Source organism: Canis lupus, chromosome 6, assembly GCF_048164855.1.
Source record: "Canis lupus baileyi chromosome 6, mCanLup2.hap1, whole genome shotgun sequence".
Classification (NCBI taxonomy): domain Eukaryota; kingdom Metazoa; phylum Chordata; class Mammalia; order Carnivora; family Canidae; genus Canis; species Canis lupus.
In genome coordinates, this window is record NC_132843.1 from 60,472,054 (window position 1) to 60,491,585 (window position 19,532).

Genomic DNA, 19,532 nt, shown 5'->3' on the forward strand with positions numbered 1-19,532 from the left:
GTAATTTCTATTGGAAATTTGTTGAGGCTTGATATTCTTTTCTACTTGTATCTTAACCTTTCATATTTTTATATCTATTTCTTGGTGCTCTATTCTGCATGATTTCCTCAGATCTATATTTCACTTCACTAATTCTCTTATAGAGAGATCATATATGTTTCAAATATGTGTGCTTTTACACTAGTGTCATTTTTAATATTTCTTAAATCATTTTCAACATTTTATTTTATAATTTCTGTGTTATCCAAAGTACTAATTCTTTTAATTTCTGCTCATCCATATGCAAAATGGTTTGTTTTCTTAGGCATTTTGTAATTTTAAATTGAGAGCTTATGTTCCTTTAAGCTTTATCTGTACTTTATGGGAATTCTGCTGCTGCCTAGATTGAGGGTGTTATCTCTTCTGAAATGCTTTGTTTGCTTTTGCCGGTACTAAGGACTATAACTAAGGACTATAATGACTTAGTTCTGTTTTTCATGTTTTGGTTGGGAATATCCATACTTTGTTATAGTGAAAATTTAAACTCCAAATCCAATTAAGGACTGTTTACATATTCTTACAAAAAACTTACTAAATTATATTATTCTTAAACCAGAAAGTTGTCAGAGTCAAATATGTCACATAGTACCAAAAGCTTTTATCCTTATTCCAGATCACAGTTGATCCTATAATCTCACTTATTTGCTCCATTATCCTATTAATTTCTCCTAGTAGGGTCCTAGGAGATTTAAAATAGCAAATTATGAAAGATATTAGAGTCTTTTAGAAGGAGCCTATCTGCGCCATTATTTTTTTTTTTTAAAGATCTTATTTATTTGAGAGAAAGACACACACACAGTGAGCATAAGCAGAAGTGGAGGAAGGGCAAAGGGCTAGAGAGAAGCCGACTTCCCACTCATTGGGTTGCCCAGCACAGGGCTCAGTCCCAGGATCCCAAGATCATGACCTGAGCTGAAGGCAGACTTAACTGACTGAGCCACCCAGATGCCCCTGCACCATTATTTTTAAAATGAATCTTTTGTAGACAGCATATCATTGGGTCTTCCTTTTATTTTTTTAAATCCAGTCTGCATCTCTGCTTTTCAGTTTAGACTTAGAAGAGGTGGAAATATATTTCAGAGTTTCCATTTATCCCTATATATCCATAATTGTTGAAGCTGTTTAATATGTATCAGAGACTTCATTGTTTTTTTCTGTTTAACTCATTATACATTTTAAGTTTTCCATGATAAACAGTTAAAAAATTATCTTTAAGTTTACTGTATTTTGGGCTGCAGATACAAGGTTTTTATAACACCTCCACGTGATTATAAAACTCTGAATAAAGCAACTACAGTTAAAAATATACTATGAATAAATGTTTTCTAAGATTTACTTGTTTATGAAATACTGGGTATATTTCAAAGGATGTGTTAAATATTTTAATCATGTGAAATTGCTGCTGTTAGGTTCAACAATTGTTAGCCTACAGAAATGACAAGTTCATATAATGTTTTAAATATTAAGAAGCATTCTAATAAATGACTTTTAATTCACCACATAAGCTAAGAAATAGAATATTACCCAACCTGTTGAAACATTTTTTCAGGTTCTTCCCTCTACCCTCTCTTAAGGGGTAACCATTATCTGAAAACCTTGGGGTTTGTGTTTTGGGGGCTGGTCTTTTAAATTTTCTGAAACTCTTCTTGTAATTCTTTTATAGATGTATCAGAAATATTTGTATCCCTAAATAGCATGTTGTATAATCTTGTTTTTCATCCTTGTAAAATATAGCATCAAACTATATGTATTCTTTTGTGGTTGGCTTTTTTTCACTTTGGTGTTTCTCCATATATATGGTCATGTATATAGCTCTAATTCATTGATTTTTCACTGCTATCTAGTATTTCATTGCACAAATGCATCAAAATGAATTTATCATTCTTTTGAGGATGAATACGAGATATGTTTCCTAATTTTTTGCTATTATGAAGAATGCTACTAGGAATATTCTGAATCTTGGTGCAATAGTTTCTCTAGGCAGTGGCTTTCAAACCTTCTTGCAGGTGACCCACAATAAGATAAAATATTTTACACTGCAATTCAGTATGGACACACAGCTGTAACAAGTATTCTGAAATAATATTTATTTTTATTAGATGATATGTTCTTTGATCTTTACAATAACTAAAAAAAGCAGTAACATTAATATTTATACTCACTAAATTGATACATTAAGATGTGTTAAAAAAATTTGCCTAGATGTAAAATTTGTATCATAGAAAGTGGCTGCATATTTAACTATAAAAGACTGTGTCTTTTTTTTTTTTTTAATGGCTGAACCAGTTTGCATTCCTACCAGCAGAGTACAAGAATCTTTGTTACTACTTATCCTTATAAATACTTGGTATCATCAAACTTTGTGATCTAATTGTTATCAAATGACTTCAGCTTTCATTTGTATTCAATAAATATTAAGTTTCTGATATGTCCTGGCACTGTTCTCAGTGCTTGGAATATATTAGTGAACAAGAAAAACAGATCACTACTTCCACAGACCTTCTCATTCTAGCTCTTTCTCATTTTAATTTCACTCTCCCTCCGCATCATTTTCACAAGATCTGTCATTTTCAAATCTCCCTGATCATTTTTATTATTCTCTTATTTCTTACTCATTTTAAACTAAGTAAAATTAATTACTCATTTTACTAAGTAAAAAATGGACACAAAAAAACCCACAAAACAAATACATGGTTCAATAAATTATTGTCAAGCAAATATCCTTGTAACACCACCCAGGTCAAAGAATAAAATTTTACCAAATACCCTAGAAACCCCTACATGTGCCTCAGCCCTGTCACACCCTTTTTTCCTCCGAGAGTAATCATTGTCCTAACTTTTAATCATACTTTCTTGTGTGTCTTTTTATAGTTTTATCACCTATATGTAGCTACTTAAATTCTACTGTTTAGCTTTGTCAGTTTTTAAAATTTGTTAAATATATAAGATTTTTTAATTGACAGTATCTTCCTTCATCCCTTTCTTTTCCTTACCATTTACCTGTGAAGGCACCCAAGCATTCTGATTTAATTTTGAGTCTCCCACAGTCCAGATTGCCTCCAGTATAGTTTAATATGTTATGTTTTCTGGAAAGTAGATGCTGGTTCTAAAGATCCGTGTTCATTGCATTTGGCAAGAATATGTATTGTGTTTTTTTTTTCTTTTCATTAGGAGGCACATAATATGTAGTTGTCTTTTTCATGGTATTAGCAGTTGTGTCTTAATTCATTGAGTTGTTAAAAGGTTCATTCTCGTTTCATTCGTTTTCATTTTATTAGTTGAAATGCCTTTATAAAGATTACTTATTTATTTGTTTGAGATAGATAGACAGCATGAGCAGGGGGAGGGGGAGAGGGAGAAGAAAAGCAGAGAGCCCAATGCAGGGCTTGTTGTGAGGCTGGATCCCAGGACTCTAGGACCATGACTTGAGCCAAAGGCAGACAATTAACTGACTAAGCCACCCAGTTGCCCCTTGAAACACTTTTACAAAGAAACATTTTTCCCTCATCTGATATTTGCTTGTCCAGAGGTTCATTTCCTATAAACAAGGAAGGATAAATGTTTGATTCTTCCCTTTATTTAATAATTCTGAAGGTAATGAATTGGTGTTCTCCCTTCCTCTAATAGTGACCAAGTACTTTTTACATTTTTTAATATCATTATGAACTCATAAATTTAAATGCATATGATATGTTTCAACACACTGCAGTTATTATCTTTATTTAAAGTAATATTGTTCTATCTTTGGCCAGTGGAAGTCTTTTCAAGTTGGCTTTCATGTTCTTTGTCATGATCCCAGTAGTCTTGAATAGTTTCCTAGCCATCTGGAACACAAAGATGTTTCAGGTTCACTTTATCCATTACCTGTCCACCACCTGGAATCAACATTTCTTTAGTAAGACCTGGTTTCTTACAGGAGGAAATGGACCTGGATGCTAGGAATGCTCATTGCTATCGGAATGACAATTTCCACACCTTTTTCAGCAGAGATAGCTAGGTTATCTGTATCATACACATAGACATAGAACTGTTTAAAGATAGAGTGTCTCGTGAGTTCATATTGATACTTCTAATTCAAATTCAGGACTAGAGTTTTACTTCCAACTCTTCAGTATTACATCTACATGTTCTTTCTTCCATACCCAGGATCCTGGCTTTCAAGGAAAACAGGACATGTTACAGTACCCTACACTCATTTGCTTTATCCTTCATAACAAACAACAGACTCAGAACAATAATACTAATACCAATAATGTTATTATAAACAGATACATGTTTTGCAGATGTTCTGTTTTTTTATAATTGTACTACATATTGTCTTAGTATATAGGCATTATATACTGTACTCTCTTTAAAACTCTTCTTAGGGGATCCCTGGGTGGCGCAGCGGTTTGGCGCCTGCCTTTGGCCCGGGGCGCGATCCTGGAGACCCAGGATCGAATCCCACATCGGGCTCCCGGTGCATGGAGCCTGCTTCTCCCTCTGCCTGTGTCTCTGCCTCTCTCTCTCTCTCTCTCTCTCTCTCTGTGACTATCATAAATAAAAAAATAAAAATAAAAAAAATTAAAACTCTTCTTAGTCTTAGTTCTATGAAAAAATACCATCCTTATATTGGTGTTTCTCTAGGCATGTTGGTTGCCTGAAGCTCATTCTCCATTACAATACGCAGAAGGGCTCATTAGAACACTAATACCTAAAAAATAAAATTAAATAAATAAATAAATAAAATAAAATAAAAAAGAACAGTAATACCTGAATTCTTCCCTGCTGACATTTTTTTCTGTCCTCTGCATAAAATTTACTTTCCTTGATGATATATATTATTCCATTTTTTTCCTGATAACTTGCTGTTGAAAAGTCTGATGATAATTAAATTTTCTTTTCCTTAAAAATTACTTTATCTTTTTGTCTGAATGGCCAACAGATTTTTTTTCTCAGTAATTTCATTGAACTTTATCTTAGTGTTGGTCATTCTGGATCAGAATTCTCAGGTGTGGTTGGCTTTAGCTGGGACTCTTAACTGGGGAGTGCTGGCTAATCCACACTTAGCCTTTCCAGCATGGTGATCTTAGGTAGTCAGTTGAACTTCCTACATGGTAGTTCAGGAATCTCTGACAGAAGTTCCAGCAATCAAGGCAGGGGCTGCATGCTCTTTTATGACCTTGTCCTGGAAGTTAACATCAATTTTGTTAATCTTCTGTTCATTGAAGCAGTCATAAGCCTGTCCAGATGACATGACAGGTGACATACACCCCAACTTTTTCAGTGGAAAGAATGACGAAAACTTTTTGGCCATGCTTTAAAATCGTGTCTCACATTAAATTTATAAAGTCAGTGATCATGCAGTTTAGATTGAATTCACGAGTGATACTTGCTAAGGTTGTTGATAAAATATCTATAGCTTTTTATATATTTTAGGAGTATACTTTATCAGAATCAGGGATAATTATTGCCATTAGTACCCCAATTCAAATATGTGAATTGAGTAGTAGCTGTAGGGCATGGATAATAAATGCAGCAAGAGAAAAGGAACATGGATTTCAAGGATGATCAGAATTTAGAGATGAGGTTGAATAGGGCATTCCACAAGAATAATATTTTATTAAAACTCATAACAATTCCAAATATACTAACAAATATGAAGAAAACTGTAAAATATAAACATTTTATATTTACATAGGTACATTTATAAAATCTATACAAAATATGTTCATTTTAGCAGTTTATAGATGAAAGCTTTAAGTGAAATCTGAAATGTTTCTCACTAAACAGGGAAAAAAATATATATGAGGCAATGACACTGTCTTTTGCACTGTCATTTCTTACTAATATACCCTGTTTTTAGAAATATATAAGTTTAAGCCAGCTGATAGTGCTTTGATTTTCTTTTCATGGTAAATGAATTTTTAAAATATGTTACATTATATCATATGGCAAGCAGACTACTTTCATCAGAGTAGATAGAGTATTTTAGTAGTGTTGTAGATCTAGTCTGCCTTCTAAAGAATGATTTTTAATGTTTTTAAAAAGAATTTGTGAATATGGTTTATTGAATTAGAGGAAGCATTACTGATTTTTAAAATACAATCTTAGTTTAATTTTAGAATGACTTAGATATACTTTTCTTCATGATATTTTCATTTTATTCATACCAAGAAACACTTGGGTTCCTTCACACTTAGGATTATGCTTAATGTAAATAAATGGCAGTGTGGGCCATTTTCAGCCACAGAAAAGCATGCTGTAAGCAGCATATTTTATAATGTCTGATCTTAAAGCTTATCTAATTCTGCCACAGTGTTTCAGAATATAGCAAAATCACTTATATTTGTGTAGTGTTCTTATTGTATCACTGGTTTTATTGCAATTTGTTCTTTTTCTTCACAATTTCTGTCTGCTTTTACAAATCAAAATTCATAGTGATGTTTTTATGTGTGCAGTATCTGATGATAGGGTGGATATATCCTGGCGGTGTGCTGGGAAAGAGTATAGTTTTTTAACCAACTATAGGTATAGTTCATCAAGTAGCTCTTGTTATTATTTGGGTTCTAGTGAGTAAAGAATCTTGCCATTCAACTATTTTTTGTTTTTATTTGCAGGTAAGCTTTTGGGTTGTTAGAGAAATTCTTCATGCTCAGACATTAAAAATTAGAGCAGAAGTTTTGAGCCACTATATTAAAACTGCTAAGGTAAGAAAGACTTATGTTTTTATTTTTGAGTCCAACCATTCTGCACTGTTTGTGAGTGAATGTTTGCCTCTGACACTTCATTTACTATTTAGTGACACTCAAAAATAAGACCTACTGATAATCTGTCAATTTTTTCAATTGAGTACCTGTTTTCTTTGCCTTTTTTTGTATTTCTTCTGTCTTCCTTTTATATCTTTCTTCCCTCTCTCAGAGTAGCTGGATTATATTATTTATTTGACTGGATAAGTAGGCAGAAATCAGATTATGGTGAAGTATGATAGTTACAAAATATTAGACTCTTCCTGTAGGTAATTGGAAAAACCTTACAGGATTAAGTACAAAGATGCATATCAGTTACTTGCTTTTGAAATATGTCACTGCCAACCATGTGGAGAATGATAAGACTTCATTTATAGAAGAATAATACAAACAGGATATTAACCAAATATGTGAATGGATATTAACCAATATGTGAGTAGTAGTTGTAGGGCATGGATAATACATGCAGCAAGAGAAAAGGAACATGGATTTCAAGGATGGTCAGAATTTAGAAAGGAGGTTGAACAGGCCTTCCACAAGAATAATATTTTATTAAAACTCATAGCAATTCCAAACTTACATTAGATTCAGTAAAAGGTGGTATAATTGTAGCTACATTCTTCATTATTCTTATAATAAATACATAACTTATCCCATGTACAAATGAAAGTGGACTAAAATGAGGATACCATTTTTTCAGGTTTAAATTATTATAATTATGGTAAAATTGTAATTGTTGTAAAATTGTAATTACCGTAAAATATTAATTACTGTGAGCTGTAACGCTTCCGTATTTTCTGTGAGCACCTGGAAGCAATCGTATTCTAACATTCTATGGCACTAGGTGGCAGAGCTAGCTTTCTAACTATGATATTTTGTGGGAATGTCATAAAATGTTTAAAAACATTCTCTGTGATGTTTGATAAATATTGTGTTTTAGCTAACAGAAATTCATGTCTTTTCTCCAAAGAGTCTGAAGTTGTTTTATTGTTTTCTGGTATTTTGTTAGTTTTTTATGTGCTTTGCATATTCTACTCAAAACACCAAATTCTGTCTATCAGGCTTACTGTTATTCTCCTCATCAAGTAATCATTTAATTCCAGTTCAGACTCTTGAGCTTGAAGTTATTTCGACAGTAGCCCTAAATTCACAACTTTTTTGTCTCACACCATCTCTTATCCCTCCGTTCTGACTCTCTGCCTTCTATATTCAGTCTGTGTAAACTAGCAATACCTTTTTTCTTTTAGTAGATTATATCAGTTAGGATTTTCTAGAGAGGCAGGAAAAATATACATCTATATAAAATATATAAAGAAAATTAAGGAGTTGGCTCCAGTAGAAGGGGGAGGGGGCTGCCAAGTGTGAAATTTATTGTAGAGCAGGTGGATAGTCTAGAAAGTCAGACAGGAATTGAAGCTGCAGTCTTGAGTCACAATTTCCTCTCTGAGAAACCTTAGTTTTTATACTCATAAGGCATTTCAGCTGATTAGATGCAGCCTACCATATTATCAAATATAATCTCTTAATTAAAATAAACTGATTATAGATGTTAACCATATCTACAAAATTATTCCACAGCAACACCTAGATTGTTTCATTAAATAACTGGGTGCTATAGTCTAATCAAATTGACACACTAAACTGATCACATAGACACACAAAAAATTATAAAATAGATTTAAGGTATCAGAAGAATGGTGAAGTGGATACCCATGTACCCATTGCCCACTTTGAATTCCCATAGATCTCTTCATAAGCAACCCCCTACTCTCCCACTACATAAGGAACCATTGCCCTGAATTTTGTTTGCTTATCTTTTGTAGTTTTATACGTGTGTGTGTGTTCCTGAATAATATATTGTTGTATATATTTTTAATTTTGTTTAAATTATATCATTTCCTAATGACTTTCATACTTTTAGACCTTTTTTTTTTTTTAAACTCCAAACTGTTACTGGGTTTAGGGTATATCTCTGTAGTAGAGTGCTCTGTTGTTTGCATATACTACAAATTGTTGTTTGAATATAAACAAATTCTTGTTGTTATAAACATTGCTCCTATAAAGCTTTCTTGTGGAGTCTCTTGGTGCTCATATGAGGGTTGAAACCTTAGAAATACAGAGAGAAAAGATAAGTTACCTTTTAAAAAAATGACAAATGGCTTTCATTGAACATGATGAGAATAAACATTTTTTTATGTGTTGGCCATTTAGGTTTTCTCTCCTGAAATGTCTGTTCAAAATCTTTGAACAATTATCTATTATGGTGTCAGTCTTTTCATTGATTTTTGTAAGGGTTTTTTATTTAATTCTAGATGCTAGTTCTCTGTTACATTTTTTTCATATGCGTCTTTCTATTTGTGACTTAACACTGTTCATTTTATCTTTTGATATAGATATTCTTAACTTTAGTAGTCAAACTTACTGATTTTTAATTTTATTGTCTTATTTAAGAGTATCTCATTTAAGAAAGTTTTATAGCTTGATTTTTGTACTTGAGTATTTAATCCATGTGGAATAAATTTTTATATATGTATGAATTATGGATTATTATTCGTATTTTTCATATGAATAATCTGGCACCATTTTTTATTGACATATAATCGATATCTGTTAGTTTCAGGTGTACATCTTACTGATTCAGTGTTTTTACACATGAAATTATCTCAGTGATAAGTCTAATTACCATACAAAGTTATTACAATATATTTTACTGTATTTCCTATGCTGTACATCACATTCCCATGACTTATTTATTTATTTAATCCCCTTTGCCTGTTTCATCTACTCCTCCAAACCCTTCACTTTGATAACCAATAGTTTGTATTCTATAAATGTTTGTTTTGGTTGTTCATTTAGTTTTTTTAGATTCCACATATAAGTGATATCATACTATATTTGTCTTTTTCTGTCTTATTTATTTCACTTAGCATAATACCCTCTAGACCCAACCAGGTTATCACAAATGGCAAAATTTCATTCTTTTTTTATGGCTGAATAATACTGCATTGTATCACATATACCACATCTTCTTTATCTGTTCATCTATTGATGGGCATGTGGGTCTATATCTTGGCTATTGTAAATAATGCTACAATGGACATTAGGGGTGCATATATCTCTTTGAATTGGGTGTTTTCATTTTCTTTGGTTAATTACCCACAAATAGAATTGCTGGGTCATATATGGTAGTTCTATTTTTAAATTTTTGAAGAACCTCCACAGTGCTTTCTGTAGTGGCTATATCAATTTACAGTCCCACCAGCAGTGTGTGAGGGTTCTTTTTCCCCACATACTTGCCAACACTTGTTATTTTGTGTGTCTCTGTGTGTGTGTATTTGATAGTAGCCAATCTGACCAGTATAAGAGGATATCTCACTGTGGCTTTGATTTGCATTTCCCTACTGATTAGTGATGTTGAGCATCTGACACCATTTCTAAAAATCCTTTGTTAAAGTAATCTTTATTTTATCTAACCTGGAAGTATCTTTATGTCACCTTGTTCTTAGAAAAATGCTATTCCATGGGACACGTGGGTGGCTCAGTGGTTGAGTGTCTGCCTTTGGCTCAGGGCATGATCTCAGGTCCTGGGATCAAGTCCTGCATCAGGCTCCCCACAGGGAGCCTGCTTCTCCCTCTGCCTATGTCTCTACCTCTGTGTGTGTGTGTGTGTGTGTGTGTGTGTGTGTGTGTGTGTGATGAATAAATAAAATCTTTAAAAAGGAAGGAAGGAAGAAAAAAAGAAAAACAAACACACTTCTAGTGGTTCCTGGGGAGCTCAGCCAGTTAGGCATCTGTCTTCAGCTCAGGTCATGATCCCAGGGTCCTGGGACTGAGCCCCATTTTGGGCTCCCTACTCAGCAGAGAGCCTTCTTCTCCCTTTACCCTCTGCTTATGCTCTTGCTCTTTCTTTATCAAGTAAATAAATAAAATCTTTAGGGAAAAAAAATGCTATTCCATACTTACAGTTTTATGTATTTGTTTTTGTTTTTTACTCTGCTTGGGATTCCTTGAGCATCCTGACCCTAGAAATTAATATATTTTTCAGTAATCTGGGAAAAGAATCAGCCATTATCTCTCAGATATTGTTTCTGCCATTAATTTTTATCATCTTCTTCTGCAACTCCAACTAGATAAGTGTTGGCCTTTTTTCTCTGTGTTTCATGTCTCTTAACCTTTGTTTCATATTTTTAAAAAATTCTGTTTTTTATGTTGCATTCTGGATAATATCTTCGTATTTAATCTTCATTTTATTTGAGGCCAATACCTGATACTGTTCTCCATTCATATGATTTCTTGTTTCTTTATGCTTTTTCAATTTCCATTTTTTAGAAATTGGGTTTTATTGAGTTCATATTTCTTGAAATTTTATGTAAATTCTTAGACCTGAGTTAAGGTGATATATTGACCAGAGTTTTCTAGAGAAATAGAACCCCTCTCCTTCCCTTAGTTCTAATGTTCAAAATGTATTTTTGCCTTGGAGTCTCTTGGTGGTAGGCAAGGACCATTGTAAATGATTTTCACATAGAACCATTAAGATGTAAGTATCTGGTAGTATGAGGAAATCTAGGAAATTAGCAATAAATGTCAAGTAGATCTGTTGGCAAACTGATGGAACCAAATGTTAGATGGGAGACTGTAAAAAGCAAGGTCTAGTATTGAGAAGCAAGTGGATGCCCCAACATGAATGAAGAACAAAGGATCTGAGAATTCAGGCAGGAGGAAGCAGGAAATTAAGGACTGTGGAAAGCAGGTTTGAACCCTAACCCTGGAATTATGAGGGTACTGAGTAGGAAACTAGATCAGGATCCTGGGCACAGACCCTTTCTTGAAGCTGAGATCATAAGGCAGAGGCTTAGTATTTCAGTATATAAGGAAGAGACTCTTTACTAAAAACTGGGATGGATGATCATACTGGGTAAACTTGATACTGAGCCATAACTTTGGTTTTCTTAATTTATTACTGAACTAGAGGTAGTTTTGTTCCCAGAGCTTGAGGACAATGCCAGGTTAGAATGTGGAAGTTCTGTTGTGGGCCAAAATCAACTTATTGTTGGCTACTCTAAAGACAAATCTCATGATGAGGGTAAGAAGTACTGGAATACTACCAGTTGCCTAGATTTTACTTGTTGTTAATCTGAATTTTTCTTGTATATTATTCTCTTTATTTTTCATCTCCTCCCCCTCTTTCTTAAATCTTCAGAAACTGTATGAGCTGAATAACCTTCATGCACTTATGGCGGTGGTTTCTGGCTTACAGAGTGCCCCGATCTTCAGGTTAACTAAAACATGGGCGGTAAGTCATCTTCCTGGTTAATGAAAGAGTTAGACTTCCTGTTGAAAGTAAAGATGTATTTATTTTGTTTGTAGTTCTTAGTACGGTTGATATGATGATAATAGATATGATCTTTAAATTAGTTTGTACTCTATTTTTCTGAAACCTGCATTTTCCTCCCTCAAATGTTACACTGGACTTTTGAGGTAAATTATTGCTTGGTGCTTGGTTTTTGCTATCTAGCAAATTTTTGTAGAATCTGTATAAGCATCTATATAAGCATTTCATGTTTATTGATGGGAAGGTGTAAATTTTCTTTTTGCATTTAATGCAGATTTTTCTGCATTTAATCTTTGCAAAGATTAAGCTTTTAGAAAGTTCAAAGAACATCTAAATTGCAACTTTTAAAGAATATTTACTTATTTAGATTTTCATTATTTTTTAGTCCGTAAACTCTTAGATTTTTTTCCCTCAGGAATTATGCAGTGTTGCTGCACATCCTGATATATGTTAATTGTATTTGGTTCTATCACTTTGACAAAGTCAGGGTGTGAATTTTTTGCAAATGTATGTACTTTCATATTTGAGTGACATGGTACTGCCTTCAAGCTTTCTGGGTATTTTTCATTTAGATTTTATATAAGTAAATTTTTAGATCTGATTAAATCTGTTCTTATTTAATAGTATTCTTTGGTGTCGAGGAATGATTTTGTTTATTACATTTTAATCAAAGGATTACTGTATTGTTTGAGTCCTATGATAAACTGATGACTTAACTTTTAAAAGTTTTTTTTTTTCCTAACTTAAATATAACCGTTTTTAATTAGCCTAGTATTGCTTTTACATTTCATAGTATCTGAAGAGACAGATGTTTCTCATGAAAACCAGGGGGTTTTCTGTATTGGAAAAATATGAATATGGAAGAACTTATGATCCCCTTTATACTTTATTTGCATTTTAGAAGCACCTGGGTAAGGGGTTTTCTTACTCTAAAAATTCTTTTTTAATAAAATGGCCTTACTCTCTTTTCTTGAAATTTGAATTTCATTGGGGAATGGAAATGATTGTAAATATACAGTAATGAATTCCATCTTTGAAGTTTTAGGGAAAAGAATTATATTCTGATTTACGTTGTGGTTCAGAAATGAGACATATTTCCTGTGAGTTTATTTTCCTTGAAGATATTTTTGTTTTCTCCCTCATGTATTTGCATGGAAAAGAATTTTTTTTATTTCATAACAGTTTCATTATTAATCTGAATAAAATCTTTGGTGTTTATATTAAATTTTAAAATAGTCTATTCTGTGCCAGGCACTAATTGTTTGAAATACAATAGTAAATGATACAAAGTCCCAGCTACCATTATACTGAGAAAAGATAAACTGTAAATAAATAAATGATATATCATAAATAGTGATGAATGCTATGAAGAAAAATGAAGCAGGTTAAATAAGATAGAAGGGAAGATAGGCAAGTATTTTATATAGTACAATCAACCATTGAACAACACAGGAATTAAGGATGCCAACCTCCCTGCACAGTCAAAAATCCACATAAAGCTTTTGACTCCTTCCAAACATAACTACTAATAATAGCAGGCTGTTGATTTGGAAGTCTTACCAATAACATAGAGTTGATTAACATGTATTTTGTATGTTTATGTAATATATACTGTATTTTTACAATAAAGTAAGCTAAAGGAAAGAAAATCTTAAAATCATAAGGAAGAGAATATGTATTTACAGTACTGTGCTATAAAAAGTTCACATATAAGTGGACCCACATAGTTCAAACCCATATTGTTTGAGGGTTAACTGTATATGGGAAGAGAATCTCTGTTAAGTGACAGTTGAGTAGACAGCTGGAAGAACTGAGAGAACCATGTGTGTGGAAATCTGGGAGAAGAGAATTTCAAACAGAGATGATAGCAGTACAAAGACCCTGATAATGTACAGAGAATAGCAGGGTAGTCGGTGTTGCCAGAGTGGAATAAGCTATGGAGTAGTTGATGGTAGGAGATGAGTCCAAAGAGATCACATGAAATCAGATAATGGAGGTGCTATTTACTGATATTCTGGGGGTATAGGGAAGGAGTGTTGGTGGCGGGGCAGGGAGGTTCTCTCTTAAACATACCAAGTTTGAGTTGGCTGATAAATATCCATGTGGAACTATAAGACCAGAGGTAGGTATACAAGTTTAAGGGAGGAGTTGGGGCTAGAGATATATTGCTTTTGATCATCAGCATAATCATAGTGTTTAAAACATGAGATTAGATAGGGTCACCTGGGTCGTTAGTACAGATGAAGAGCCCTGGAACCCTCCAAGATTTAGAGATTGGAAAAATGAGGAAGAAGGAAATATCAAAGGAAATTCTACAGTCTGGTAATAAAAGTGTTTCAAGAAAGAGTGATCACATGTGTCCAGTGCTGCTAATAAGTTGAATTACATGAGAACTCTGAGATGGCTATCAGATCTGGGCAGTTAGAGAGGATTGGCAACGTTGGCAAGAGTAGTTTCAGTATAGTGATAGAGTGAAAACTAATTGGATTTGAGAGAATGGTAGAGGAAAAAAAAATGGGATAGCAAGTATAGAGAATGCATTTGAGAAATTTTGCTGTAAAGGACAGAGTTGAGATGCTATAGAGAAATCTGGCAGTGAGAGAAGAATGTAAGACCAAAGATTTGTGGCATTTTGTTTTGTTTTTGGAGATGACCATGTTTGTATGCTGGTGCAATGGTCTAATAGGAAAAAAAATGGTAGGAGAGCAAGAACTTACTCCAGCAATACCCTTGATCAGGCAGGAGGGAATTTGATCCAGTACTGGAGTGGAGCAGGAATAGTTTATCCATTTTAACAGGAGAGCAGGAGATGCAGTTGGTAACAGATACAGATAAGTTGGTAGATGTGGTGTGAGATTCTATAGAAATTCTTCTGGTGTTTACTTCTTAATAAAATCTTTAAAAAATTATAAAATAAAATTTAGTTCCTCATTAATACTAGCCATATTGCCAGGACTCAGTAGTTGTGTGTGGCTAGTGGCTGTTGTATTGGGCAGCACAGACATAGATCATTTTCATCACACAAAATTTAATCAGACAGCACAGATCTAGTGCTTGAACTTGGAAGAGCTAGAGGATGTTAGAGAGGGAAAGAATTATGAAGAGCAAGGAGCCAGGATTGCACCCAACTCAAATTCAGGCTCATGTTACAAAAAAAAGAAAGAGAATGCATAAAGAAAGGGTTAAGAATGGAGCTTTGCAGAGATAGACCATGAGACCTGGAAGGTGTAATTAGAAAGGTGTAAATGGTCTAAACATCTACCAACAGGTGAATGGAATATTATTTATTATTTTAACATTAAAAAGGAATGAAATTTTGACACGTCCCACCATTGATGAATCTCTCTTTTTTTTTAATACTTTTATTTATTTATTCATGGAAGACACACAGAGAGAGGGAGAGATATGGGCAGAGGGAGAAGCTGCCCCATTTATTTAATTTCTTAAATTGCACATATGAGTGAAATCATGATACTTGTCTTTCTCTTACTTGATGTACTTCACTTAGCATTATGCCTATATCTATACACACTGTATATATAGCATCTTCTTTATCCATTCTTCTTGTTGAGGAACACTTGGGTTGCTTCTTTACTTGGCTATTATAAATAATGCTACAATAAACATGTTTAAGGAGTGCATAGATCTTTTCAAATTAGTTTTTTCATTTTCATTGGTTAAGTACGCAGTAGTGGAATTACTGGATCATATGGTTTATTCGATTTTTAGTTTTTTGAGGAACTTTCATACCATTTTCCTCAGTGGCTGCACCAATTTGCATTCCTACCAACAGTGTATTAGGGTTCCTTTTTGTCCACATCCTTGCCAACACAAAATACCAATAGTATTTTTCACAGAACTAGAACAAATAATTCTAAAATTTGTATAGAACCGCAAGACACCCTAAATAGTCAAAGCAATCTTGAAAAAGAAGAACAAAGCTAGAGGCATCACCGTAGATTTCAAGATATGCTACAGAGCTGTAGCAATCAAAACAGTATGTTACTGGCACAGAAATAGGCACATAGATCAATGGAACAGAATGGAGTCCAGAAATAAACCCATGCTTGTGTGGTCAATTAATCTATGACAGAGAAGGGAAAAAGACAGTCTCTGCAACAAATGGTGTTGGAAAAATTGGACAGCTACAGGCAAAAGAATGAAATTGTACCACTTTCTTACACCATACATAAAAATAAACTCAAATTAAATGTGATACCTGAAACTATAAAATCCTAGAAGAAAATATAGGGAGTAATTTATTTGGCATCAACCATAGAAACATTTTCCTTGATATGTCTCCTTGGCGAGGGAAACGAACACAAAGTTTAACTTTTCGGACTACACCAAGTAAAAAGTTTCTATACAGCAAGAGAAACCATCAACAAAATAAAAAGACAGCCTACTGAATGAGAAAATATTTTGCAAATGATATTCCAATAACGGGTTAATATCCAAAATATATAAAGAATGTATACAACTCAACACCAAAAAAACCAATCCAATTTAAAAATGGGCAAAGAACCTGAATAGACCTTTTTCCAAAGAAGACATGTCGATGCCCAACATGAAAAGATCCTCACCATCATTATCATCTGGGAAATGCAAATCAAAACTACAATGAGGTATCTATCACTTTACACCTGTCAGAATAGCCAAAATCAAAAACACAAGAAACAAGTAGTTAATACTACTTTGGGTGATTGACCTTGTTTTTCTTTTATTTCCCTTGATTGTTTCCGTTTTTTCAGTGGACACTCACTGCAAATCTACCCCTTAGACTTCCTTAAGTAATTTCAGTTGATTGTTCAATTGTATGTGACGTAGCCCTGATCATCAGGATTCAAGAAAAAATGTCTTGTTAAAAATCTAAAAATGGTGAATCACAGTTCTGTGGTTATTGTTAGGACTAACCGAGAAAAATTGTTACTGAAACCACAAAATTCAGTATTTATCTCTTAATGATTATGCAAGAATGATCTTTACCTTTGAGGAGGCAGGGTATAGTGTATTAAAATATTTGGACTGAATACGAATATATAATTATTTTAAGTTAGGAAAATAACAAAAATTGCTCAACCATTTAAAACAGTGAAGATGAGAAATAGTGTTTTATAATTTACTACTTAGGAAGTTAGTGATTTTATGTACATACAAAGGATATTATATCTTATAAATGATGGATTTGGTTTTTTTAAAGATTTATTTATTTATTTTTAGAGAGAGCACAAGTAGGAGGCACAGAGGGAGAGGAAGAGAGAATCTCAAGCTGACTCTGCACTGAGCAGAGAGCTGGTTGTGGGACTCTATCTTAAGGGGCTGAGATCACAACCTGAACTGAAACGAAGAGTCCATTCCTTAACTGATTGCACCACCCAGGCACCCCTGGGTTTATTATCTTAATAGACATGTCTGATTTTGTTTTATTTATACAGTGCTGAAATATAGTTGAAGAAGGTATAACTTTGAAATTAATTTAAATTCATAGTAAATACAGTTTCCAGTCTTTGCTATAATAAAATGGAATTTGGGAATAACCGACTTTTCTGTTTGTTTTTTAGTTACTAAGTCGAAAAGACAAAACTACCTTTGAAAAATTAGAATATGTAATGAGTAAAGAAGATAACTACAAAAGACTAAGAGACTATATAAGTAGCTTAAAGATGACGCCTTGCATTCCCTATTTAGGTGAGTAATGTAACTGTTGTTCCTTATGCCCAATTTTTCTGTCTTGATTAATCTGTAATTTATAGCAAATCCAAGATATTTTAAAAGTGTTTGTATCCTTTAAAGAAATAACTGCAAGACTGTTAAAAAAATGACTAAAATGTTACCTTGTTACCTAGAATAAATTTTCATATTAAATTAGCTTTCTGCCCTTAAGGTTTTTCATAGACTATCATTTTTTCTTAAAAATGGACTGTGGAGGGATCCCTGGGTGGCGCAGCGGTTTAGCGCCTGCCTTTGGCCCGGGGCGCGATCCTGGAGACCCGGGATCGAATCCCACATCAGGCTCCCAGTGCATGGAGCCTGCTTCTCCCTCTGCCTATGTCTCTGCCTCTCTCTCTCTCTCTCTCTGTGTGACTATCATAAATAAATGAAAAAAAAATTTTAAAAAAAATGGACTGTGGAACAGTAATACATTATAGCTCTTTTAGTAATGCTTTTAAAGAGTGAAACGGTAGTTTGCAATGACGTTTAATGCCACAAAAACATTTAATGTTAACTAAAGAAAGTGATCAGAAGATTTGTTGAATTTATTTTCAATGTCGTAAGTTCCGATTATTTTGTGTAGTTGGCAGATATTTTAGGATGAATTGTGAAAAGTAGTCTCAGTGAATGTGGGAATTGTTGTTTTCCTGAATAGAATAAATTGTTTTAGCTGTGAAAATTTAGCTAAGTGCTAAAACCAAATGTGTACTTTATATATCATTTCTTTAAGAATTTACCTCTTTGTTGCATACTTTATAGTGTTTATAAATTCCAAAAAGTGTTTAACCAATAATATAAGGCTATTTTCAACTAAAAAGGAATAATGCTTTGTTAGGTGTTTCAATGAAGAAGTCTCAGACTGCCCATTTTAGAATGTCTGTAAATTTAAATACAGAAAATACTCTATGTGATCTTTGCCTAGCATCTATTAAGATAAATTGGTTTGATCCTGCGGAGAGAGTAATCAAAGGATAAAGATTTGTTTCTTTCTAATATCACTTTTTGTCCTCTATCTCCACTGTCTTTATGTAATTATGCTAGATTTTATAGTAATTATTTCTGAAAGTAATTGAAAACTCTGTTATTTGTTTAGATGTCTCAGTGTCATCTTTGAAGTTTTTATCGGTGACTAGAGGACAAAGTAGAGACGGGGCAATTGATAATACTCTGATTCAGCTGCAATACAGTATCAGCCTTAGCTTTTCAGAGAAGAGTTGAACTCACTAGAACCTTGTAGAACATTGTAGGATTCCAGTGAAAACGGAATGTTGTGCCTCCTGGTTGAAGGCAGAATATCCCAAGCACGGCATGGATGGTGGCCAACTACGTACCAGAGTACTGTGTCGGTTTCTTTGGTAAACAGCACAGGGCAATAGTATGCTTGACTCTGTCAGAGAGGCTCTAAGCTAGGTGCTAGGAGAGGCTTTGTTCATGTGTTCCACTGTTCACCATGGCCTTGGCTGTGCCCATTCTTGACAGTGTCATTGGGGGTGTGGAGGAATAAAGGATTTTTTAAAAATCAGTATCTTCATACTCCATAAGAACATAAAACTTTTTATTACTTAAAGAACATTAAACTAAGAATCAGCAACCCTCAATTCCAGAATGGCTCTTCTATACTAACTTTTTAAGTCATTGAATTTAATTGTCTTCTTGGAGCCTTGTTCTCTTTACCTGGAAATAGCACACAAAGGACTAGAATCATATTTTTCTCTAGACTA

The 19,532-nt window shown here is 33.5% G+C and overlaps 1 protein-coding gene across 9 annotated transcripts in view; it reads left to right on the forward strand.

The window, feature by feature from the left end:
- The window catches only part of RALGPS2 (Ral GEF with PH domain and SH3 binding motif 2), a 158,822-nt gene that overhangs the window by 64,749 nt on the left and 74,541 nt on the right, over nucleotides 1-19,532 (forward strand). For all 9 annotated transcript variants that reach the window (XM_072830787.1, XM_072830785.1, XM_072830784.1 and 6 more), the window contains 3 exons: nucleotides 6,639-6,728; nucleotides 11,968-12,060; nucleotides 17,661-17,787. In XM_072830787.1, the coding sequence (XP_072686888.1) occupies nucleotides 6,639-6,728; nucleotides 11,968-12,060; nucleotides 17,661-17,787 (310 nt within the window). The remainder of the gene's footprint in view (nucleotides 1-6,638; nucleotides 6,729-11,967; nucleotides 12,061-17,660; nucleotides 17,788-19,532) is intronic.